The 9,732-nt window shown below is 54.4% G+C and overlaps 1 protein-coding gene across 2 annotated transcripts; it reads right to left on the bottom strand.

The window, feature by feature from the left end:
• Nucleotides 1-9,724, bottom strand: LOC121670427 (cytohesin 1 interacting protein). 2 transcript variants are annotated; one of them, XM_042040604.1, is made up of 8 exons: nucleotides 7,268-9,724; nucleotides 5,251-5,300; nucleotides 4,867-4,921; nucleotides 2,683-2,785; nucleotides 2,459-2,552; nucleotides 2,236-2,305; nucleotides 1,283-1,346; nucleotides 1-840 (listed from the first exon to the last, which is right to left on the bottom strand). In XM_042040604.1, exons 1-8 carry the CDS (start codon nucleotides 7,400-7,402, stop codon nucleotides 368-370), a joined length of 1,044 nt encoding a protein of 347 aa, XP_041896538.1. In that variant the 5' UTR covers nucleotides 7,403-9,724; the 3' UTR covers nucleotides 1-367. The 2 variants fall into 2 exon arrangements, with proteins under 2 accessions (XP_041896538.1, XP_041896537.1); XM_042040603.1 differs by having other exon boundaries at nucleotides 1,283-1,349; nucleotides 7,268-8,688.
• Between the last annotated feature and the right edge of the window lie 8 nt (nucleotides 9,725-9,732).

Below are 9,732 nucleotides of genomic sequence, written 5' to 3'. Positions count from 1 at the left end.
TTTTAGTAGAAGCACTCATTTTATTAAAGACCTTTGGAAGACACTGACTCCGGTAACAGGAAATAAATAGCTATCAATTTCGCATTCAATTAAAAACTGTTATTAACAGTAAAGTTCGCTGAGGAAGTTCTGCAAAGGTTCTTCACATTTTGGAGTCACTCATTTTTCACATTAATGAAGAGGTCCGCAGTGTGCTCTGATTAAAAATGAAAATAATTAAAACGCCAGAGCTGTGTGAATCCCATCAGTGCTGTTGTCTGGGGGCGTGCCCTGCTGTGCCACCGTGCTGCACCCACGGTGTGCCCCAGCCAGCGGCAGCCCCAGCCCCACATGCGGAGCCCACGCATCGAAGGGCTCACGTGTGACATCAGACCCGACTTTCTTCCTCTTCCACTGCCCGGTGAAAGCCTGGAATGAATTTCAAAAGATGCTTTCGAACACTGGCTCTCCTGCTTTTCCGTGGGAGGGTCCCAAAACTGCTGGAGTAGCTGCAGCTCTCCCAGAGCGGGGACATGGACCCGCTGCTGGCCAGGCTGATGCTGCGGTTCCTGCGCAGCGAGCTCCTCCCAGCAGCTCCATCCCCATCCCTGGGGAAGACACAATCATCATCCATGCTGGACTGGCGGCTCAGGCTCTCTGCAGCCGAGTCCTCGAAGGCGCTGCCCTGGTAGAAGCTGTCCTCGCTGCCCACCGTCATGGAGCTCAGCCGGCTGCGGGAGCTGCTCTCGCTGGAGAAGCGGGGCTCGCTTGGGAAGAAGGGTGCTGGTGAGCTGCAGCCACCACACGAGCTGGGCTCTTCCAGCTCCAGCGTGCCCAGCTGAGTGTTGTCGTTCACCTCCCCTGGAAGCACGAGCCAGAGAGGAGTGTTAGTCACTGGCTGCTCATCACCAGGAGCAGGACGTCTGTTCTGGGCACAGGGAAGGATCCTGCCCAGCCCCTTGGCACAGGGAGCAGCCCCTTTCCACGTGGGAAGGTGCTCTTGGCTGTGGGGTGCACTGCACCCTGGTGCCTGGGCAGTCCATAAAAAAACCCAAACCAGCCTCTTCCCTGCTAAGACCGAAGTAAGAATGGAAAAAATTTTACCACCCACATAAACTCATATCCTAGGGCTGATGCAAAGAGCCCTTGGTGTGCATTGGTCAAGCAGCAGCCAAGCTCATTACTCTCGGGACAAAAGCGTTCCCTGGGCCAGCCCCTTGCCTTCATTAAGAGGGGAAAAGGAAGCAAATGACAGTGAGATTGCAGAAGTGCTTTCGGGGCCGGCTGCGGTCCCCACACGTACCGTGCAGCAAGAGCCGCTCCCGCGCCAGCAGCGCCCGCAGCTCCCCCCATCGCTGGTGCAGCGCCTGCTGTGGAGGAGACGGAAGAGGCTCTGTCACTTCACGGAAGCACAGAGCACTTGAACAGAAAACACTCTAAGAAGTGCAGGTCAGGAAACACGTGTGTCCCACTTTTACTCAGACAGTTTTCACAGAGTTTAGCAAATTTCTTCCAGAAAACACGAGTGTGCTCATGCCCGAGGGTGCTCTGGCCAAAGCACTGGCCACGTCTGATTTGGAAAGGAGCAGCCTGAAACCCGGAGAGCATGCAGCCCGGAGAGCATGCAGCCCACCATCACCCAGCTGTGGCAGTGCCAGCGCTCCTCTGCAGCTCTGCCCAGCCCTGGACCACCCACCAGGAACAGGCACCCCACTCCTCCTCCCCGGGCCTCACAGCGTGGTGTGGGAATGGCACAGCCAACCGTCCCTGCCTGCGCTGGGAACACACCACCCGGAAATCCTTACAGCCCCCCAGTGCCACAGGCCTTCCAACACCCAGCAACGTTCCTTTCCCTCTGCTGCAGGCCAGCTCTTGGGGTAAAATAAACCACTGCAGAGCTGATTAACAACACCCACCAAAGAGGTGAGGCTGTGCCTGGGGACAGCCACAGGAGGCACCTCCCCACCAATCCAATGAACCCTGTGGAGCTGGACATTCCTACACCCAAACTGACCAGCCTAAGCTCACCTGGGCAGTCCTGAGATTGTGACCACATTTCTTCTCTATTCCCCATTTCCAAAAAATATTATCAGAGGGACCAGTGCTGGGGCGGCTGGGGGTGCTGGCAGCAGGGAACCCACAGGTGTCAGCCCTTGCCAGGACCCCATCAGCAGGGAACACCCGCCTGCCCCCATCAGCAGGGAACCCACTGAGCCCTCTCCATTTGACAGTGGAATAACTAATCAATCATATTACCTTGAGTGCCTGCAGTTTGGCCTCCAGCTCCATTTTCCTCAGGAACAAGGCCCCATTGACGGTCTCTAACCTGTGGGAACAGGTGATGCTGGCCCTGAAGCACAGAGGCTCTACCCAGAGGGATTTCTGCCTCTCAGACAGTGCAGGGCTGGGGGACAACACGATCCTGCCTTCAGTGGGAGATGATATCAGGCCAAACCCCGTCTGAAGGAGAAACACCCACCTCAGATAGTTCCCTGAAGACTTTATCAAGTCCACTATTTGCTTGTGACCAAACCCCTCGGTGTTCACGCCGTTGATGCTGGTGAGGATGTCACCTGTCGGAGACACACAGAGGCCAAAGTGAGCACGAGCAGCTGTGCACACCTTCCACCTGCTGCTCAGGAACAGCAACAGGCAGAAGGGAGGATGAGACCTCCCACATCAGGAAAACCCACGGATAGTTACCAGTCTGAAGGCCAGAGAGATGGGCAGGGCTTTCCTCTTGGATTCTGCAGACGCAAGTGCACACCTCCAGGGAGAAATCATTTTGGTGTGGAAACCTAATAGTCTGTTAACACCAAAGGGACAGAGTTACCAATCCTGGAGCCATGAAAATCATTTAAAATTCAGTACTTTTTCAATGAGAAGGCTGTGACGAGCAGAGTATATTACGTGCAAGTGAGAACCCCAAAATGCTATAACCCAACAATTAAAATTAATTTGTACAGCAGAAAACAGCAGACACCTGACAGGTGCCTGTATACTGGGTTTGGAGAAAAAAAAAAAGCAAAACAAGCTGGTTATTCAGTATTAAAAACGCTGCAACTTCAACCAAGAATGTGTCAGCATAGGTGGGAATGCCTTTCTGGAAGGATGCCTCATATTCCCAGGGGAACATGGCAGGATGGGACTGAGGCTTTTCAAGGGATTGGCTCCTACTCATTGGGAATGTTGTGTGTAGTCAGCTGCTGCTACAGAGAGCTCCATTTGTATGGGAACTGAAAAGAGAGAAGATTTGAACCTACTTTTGCTCTTCTGGCCTCTGAAAGTCATCATCCACACACATCCTCACACTCCTAAAAGTGCTTTTTATTCTTGCCTTACACATTCAACTAAACATTAAGTAACTCTAATTACTCTAAATCCCTCGTGTGGTTCTAGGTGCTGACATGAATTTAGAAAAATGCAAAATCCGGTGCCGCAGCCTGTCCGGATCCTGCGACAGCAGGAAATGTTTTCTGGTGACATGCAAATACCACATCTGCCTTCAGCACTGAGCCTGAGCTTCCTGGAAACCTGTGACTGCCACTTCTAACGCAGAGAGAAGAGCTCACATTGGGTTCCCAAATTTCTCATCCAGTGTGGAACAACATGATGGAGGCCAGGGGAGTTCAGAGCTCATCTGGCCAAATCCCCCCAGTGCAGTGATTCCAGCCTTTGGACTCGCAGTAAAATTCCTGGTTAAACTAAGAGTGACGAGTGAAGCATGAGCTCCCTGCAGATGTAGACCTAAAGTTTCACATCACCTTATTCTGCTTTCCTTAAATTTATCTCATAGCAATGAAACTACAGCTTCTAAACACCCTCAGTATCTGACAGATGCTGCCTTTCTGCAGCCCAGACTCTCTATGAAGTGCTCACGCTGAATGTACGTTCAGGAAGAAAATGTGCCAAGAACAATTATTTTTAATCAGAATGTCACGTACAATGAAAATCTGCCCTGACAATTTACACAAAAGCCCAATAATTGACTCAATTATCCTCCCTTCTGAAAGCTCTCCTCTGTTCATGAGCTGAGCGCTGACCCCCTCATTAGTCACAGACCCAAAACGGGCAAAGTTAAGCTTTTCCTAATACACTAATTTCACAGAAAATACTGCTTTCCCTGTGTGTGCAAAGAGAGGAAAGCATTTTGAAAGTGCCCTGCTGCTGGCAGGCAGATCCCCCTGCTCCCAAACTATGTCCCTTTATTCCTGGGATCATTTTTTAACTGTAGCCAGGATTTTAGCAGACCTGCTGATTAGGAGTTACCTTTCTCACAAAAACCCACAAACATAAAATCTCCCACTAGCAGTACTCCTGGTAACATTCTGGTTCTCCTACTTGATGACTTACTGACTTCTACACCAAACAGAATCTCTTCCTGTATGATTTAGCTTCTGCCCCAAAAGTCATGCTTAGCAGTTATTTATTGAAAAATATATCAATATCTTCTTCAAAAGTACATACCTCTCTGTGCATATTAAAGGAGGTAGCAAGAAGCCAGTGTAAGGTAATTTTTAAGAGAGTTTTTTGATCTCTCATTTTATATGAAAATATTCTCATACACAATTCTCCCAAAAATATTCACTTATGGAGGTAAGAAAACACTGTCATTGCCGCTTATTTGGATTTGGACGGGATTTCTCCTACATTCAACACTCTGACTTGTGAGAAGGCCAAAAATTTTCATCTGTGACCTTCACTATGAAAAAATCCTCAGAAAAGCATCCCTGTGTTGTATGAGTGCTGCAAGCTCTTCAAATTTCACAGCTCTGACAGACGCCTTCCTCTGCTCCCACTGGCCTTAACCTCATTTTGAGGATATGACACTTCAGACTCTGCACCACATTTTGTTTTTAAGGAATCAACTTGTCATTAAAGTCTTACCTGGATTTCAAACCCAAACGTCTCTTTATCCTCTTTCAATATAGCAACGAGGTGCCTGCATGAGGAACACACAGAATTCCGTGTGAACAAGGGGGGCTGTGCTCTGTGGGACTGCATTTCCACCCAGAACAGTGGTGTCCCCACCATCACCCCTCCCTGTGCCTGCAGGGTGTCACCCTGGCACTGCTGCCTCTTCCTTTGCTCAAGCCAAAGGTCACAACTGCACCTGCACGTCCCAGGTGCTGGGTACCACTCTCTGCCTCGCACCCCCATCCCATCTGGGCTGGCAAAATTCCCGGGACACACGTTTCATGCAGAATAAGACAGTGACTCTAGAATCAGAGCATCTTAGAATCATAGAATCATAGAATCATAGAATCGTACCTTTGAGGCTTGGAGGAGTCGCCCGAGGAGCTGGATCTGGCTAAGGCAAGCTGTGACCAGAAACAGGAAAGGAAAGGGGTCAGTATGTTTGTGGTTCTTCGAGGCACACAGATAAAACCAGCGGTTTAGAGAAGAACTAAAACCAGCTGGTGGCATCCCACCAGCGCCTCACACCAACGCAGCCTCTGCCTTGGTCAAAAGAGAGCTTGAACTTTCCAACCAGGAGGAAAAGCACCTGGAGGTCGAATCCTCCTGTCAGATGCTAGTGGCGAGCTCAGAGCACAAATCACATCTCTGTTGTGCCAAGAGCTCATCTCACTTTTGTCCCTTTCCTCTAAAAATCTGTGGGCGTTTATAAACTGAACCATGCCAGGAGAGGTTGTGCCTCTCCTGGAGTGCAGACAGAGAGCTCTGCAGTGTCTGCACAGCATCTCCCAGCCAGGCACAGGCACCCAGGACCCCTGCTTCAGTCTAGGGACAGCTGTGCCTGTAGAGGTCTCTGGGAAGAGCTAGGATCAGTGTTAAACATGGATTCTTCCCCAAAAAGTGAACCATGAGTAAGGAGTTCCATTATCAGTGAGATGTTTGTAATCAATACAGGTTCAGCAGGACAAAATGGTGCCACAGCATGACCTCCTACAGAAACAGCAACTTCACAGACGTGCATTTACTTGTTGAGGGACAAGGGGAGGAGAGACAGGCCATGTATCACCCATCTGGGAGAAGATGAGAGGGCTTGACAGCAGGGCCACACCTGGGCAAAGAACCCCAGCTCTGGGGACGGTCCCTGCAGCGTGTCCTTGGCCCTGATGTAACTCAGCTTTACCAGTTGCAGCCACATCGCAGCCGACACCTCCAGCCTGTCCCCTCCAGCCTGTCCCCGCCAGCGGCCACCGCCGCACACCGAGGGCTCCACCGCAGCCGCAGGAGCCGGTGCCACCCGGCAGCAGCGCTGGCAGGACCGGCTCTGGCTTTCTCTCATCCCCTAACACATGTACCAAGAAAAGGTTAAGTGCCCTTCCGTGGCTGAACAAAGCAAAGCCTTCAGTGCACAGATGTTGCACACGATTTTTCTGGTTATACTTTCACACTATCATGCCTCACACTTTCTGTTCAGGCTTTTTCATGTCAGACAAATAGTTCAGAGCTGGAACTGCTCAGCCGACGACTTACGGCCACAGCAAGACAGTTCTGTGGGAATCCCGTGGCCAGCAGCAGCACTGTGCCGCACTGCGCTGCTCTGGGGGAAAAGCCCAGAGGCAGAGACAGCCCCAGCAGTTGTACAGAAACACTCCCAAATCCAGATGGAAATGGCACATGGTGGGCGCTTTCTGTCAGCGTCGCACGCAGAGGGCGGCCAGGCCACTTGACCGAGGCAAATGCACGTTCAAAGGAGCACCCAGACAGCACAAACCCTTCCTGGCTCCCAACACGGCTGGAAATGGAGGGGAGCTCAGCCGGGGCCGGATCTCAGCTACCACCGCCCCTCACAGCCCCAGCCCCGCAGGCAGGATGCCCGTCTCTGGCTCCTCCAGAGCTTCCCACACCGCCAGTGCCGCCAAGATCCCCTGCCATCCCCAGAACCAGCCCGCTAAGGGCACCCGGCGGTCACCCTTCCGGCAGCCCAAACCACGGAGAGCCTGAGGGGCCGTCCTGGAGCCGGGCACACCGGGCCGGGGCACACCGAGCCGGGGCACACCGGGCCGGGGCACACCGGGCCGGGGCACACCGAGCCGGGGCACACCGGGCCGGGGCACACCGGGCCGGGGCACACCGGGCGGGCCGGGGCACACCGGGCCGGGGCACACCGGGCCGGGGCACACCGAGCCGGGGCACACCGGGCGAGCCGGGGCACACCGAACCGGGGCACACCGGGCGAGCCGGGGCACACCGGGCGAGCCGGGGCACACCGAGCCGGGGCACACCGAACCGGGGCACACCGGGCCCCCCAAGGCCGGGGCACACCGAACCGGAGCACACCGGGCCGTGTCGGCTCTGCCCCGCGCCCAGCCCGTACCTGTTTGCGCCCGCGGGGCAGCGTCGCCACCGTGCTGGCCAAGTGCTGCATCCTCCTGCCGTCCATGGGCAGCGCCTGCTCCCCGCCCGCGGGGCCGGCGCTCAGGTTGTGCTGCAGGAGCCGCCGCAGGGCCATGGGCAGGGGCTCGGGGCTCAGGGCGAGCGCTGTGCCATGGCCGGGGGCCCGGGGCTCGGGGCTCGGGGCTCAGGGCGAGCGCTGTGCCACGGCCGGGGCTGCCACCACCCCGAAGTGCGAGAGCGGAAGGGCCCCCATGTGACCTGTGGTTTAGGTGCGAGTAACACAAATCCCTCCGAGCAGAGCCCCAGGCTCTCGCTGTGCCTTGTGCTCACAGGGGAGTTAACAATCAGGCTTGGCAGTTACAGAAATCTGCTTAATTTTTCCATTCCTGCACACAATTCTCACCAGCAGCTGCTGCTCTGCCAGGATTTGTCCTTACAGCCCTGCCTGCCTCAGGCACTCGCCTGACCTCGACCTGTTCATACTCCGACTTGCTCGGCATCCCTGGCATCCCTCAACTCACCTTTTGGCAAAGACGGGAAAATAGCACTGCCTTTGGCTCATGGTGCCAGTGAGGGACTTTGAGCTGCAGAGAGGGAAACGAGCTGAAGGCCAAGAGCAGAAGCTGGAAGTGTGGCGGAGCGAGGGCAGGACAATGACCTCAGCACAGCACTCGGGTCTCAGTGGGGACCAAGGACTTCCCTGGCACAGCAGATCTGGGGACACACAGCAAAGTCCATGCAGAGTCTCTGGAACAGGGTACAAGGGGCTGTGGTGGCAGAGCTGGGACAGGCACAGTGCCAGGGAGAGCCCTGGCCAGATGTCATCCCTGCACCTTCCCTGGATGGCCAGAGCTGGAGGAAGATTTATGACTCTGAGAACTTCTGGCTGGGTTGGTTTTTCTCCCCAGTTACTACCTGACCATTGTTATTTCAGCATGGCTTTGAATAACCTTCCAATTTCCAGCTCCTGGATGTGATGGAGAAGCACAGGAAGCAGCCCTGGGCCTGGGTGGGTCAGTGGAGTGGGCGCCTGTCCCCGCTGCCCCTCAGTCACAGGTCAGCAGTGCAGGAGGACGGGTGAGCAGCGGGTGAGCCCCGGACAGAGCAGTTTGCCAGCCCTGGCAGCCACCCAGCCGAGCCCTAAACACCCACGGAGCAGGGCCACCCCGGCACACAGCCCTGCAGCCACGGCTGGAGCCGTGTGTCCCAGCTGCTGCAGGTCACTGACATCACTGGGCACCCCAACAGACTCTTCTGAAACACACTGTGACAGGTTTTGTTGAGACCTCTGGACAAATACCAGGGACAGTAACTGCGCAAAGCAGCCAGACTTGGACACAATTAACCCTGGCTGGGATGTGAGCCTGCAAGGGGAAAAGCAGGGCCACTGCTATCAAAGCAGAGATGTAATAAAAACAGACAAGTTACAGTCATTTTTCTGAGTAGAGACCTTTTATGCACCTTTACAAAGTATTGCCACACACGCCTGGGACTGCCAGCTCTGGGAGGAAAGGCTGGCAGGGGCACAGGCAGGGGAGGAGGCAGCCAGGGCCATGGGGTGAGCGTGTTGGGCTCTGTCTGCCAGCTGTGTGGCAGTTCAGTGTAGGCTGGCACGTGCTGTCACGACAGATTAACACAGAGCTGCTCTACACGCCTTTTGTAAGGGCCCTGCCTCTGCCAGCTGCAGCAGAGGAGCTGCAGGGATGGGTGTCCATGAAGGAGGCACAAGGATGGGTGTCCATGTGCTCAACATTTGCTGGTGCAGAGGAGCTCTTAGTGCCACGAAAACATTGGCATGGAGCCTCCCCCACTCCAGGGCATCCCCTCATTGCCCTGTATGGCTGAAGTGTCAGTACGTCCCCATCCCAAATGTTCATCCCTCAAAAACCCAGCATCTTGCAACAGAGAAACAGCCTGTCAGGAGACATCTGGTCCACACACCTGGAGGAGGGTTGGTGGCTGATCTGTGACAAGTGCCTATGGTCTCTGTGCCTCTCCTGGCAGACAGACGGGCACAGGGACAAGGAAGTGTTGCACACCACAGCAGCACCACAACAGCAGATTCAGATGTCTGTCCTTCACCTCCGAGTTCCTTGGGGGAACCCCTCTGAGTTAAGGGGAAGAAAAAACATATTTAAAAAGTACGGCAGTCAAGGGGGAAAGCTCTCTCCCTTTTCCTGAGAAAGCTATCTGTGCCCCCGGGTGTCATCTGCTCACTTGCCAAGGCACACTGAGCAACGCGGGGAGCGGGTGACTCAAAGCCTCTTCCTCTTTTCCTGCTCACGGTCACCCCGCTGAGTGCTTGAAAACAAAGTGCGTTTCGGTTCCTGCGGCAGCTCTTTCTGACGTTCCTGAAACCCAGTGACTCATCTGCAAACAAGTTGAGGGCAGAAATAAATGACACCGCTCATCAGAGCACAAAGCAGGCTCTTGGTGCGAGTTCCC

This window comes from Corvus kubaryi, unplaced genomic scaffold (genome assembly GCF_017639235.1).
Source record: "Corvus kubaryi isolate FWS band 111438036 unplaced genomic scaffold, C.kubaryi_AGA036_p1.0 37396, whole genome shotgun sequence".
In the NCBI taxonomy this organism is placed as follows: domain Eukaryota; kingdom Metazoa; phylum Chordata; class Aves; order Passeriformes; family Corvidae; genus Corvus; species Corvus kubaryi.
This window is presented reverse-complemented; position numbering and strand designations above follow the sequence as displayed.

Excerpts from the sequence above, each read along its gene's own strand:
- LOC121670427 (XM_042040603.1), bottom strand. The coding sequence starts at position 7,402 with ATGGCCCTGCGGCGGCTCCTGCAGCACAACCTGAGCGCCGGCCCCGCG. Across the intron at positions 5,301-7,267 it reads TGCCCCGCGGGCGCAAACAG|CTTGCCTTAGCCAGATCCAG; the intron begins GTACGGGCTGGG and ends TTCTGGTCACAG. Across the intron at positions 2,306-2,458 it reads TCTTCAGGGAACTATCTGAG|GTTAGAGACCGTCAATGGGG; the intron begins GTGGGTGTTTCT and ends CTGTTCCCACAG.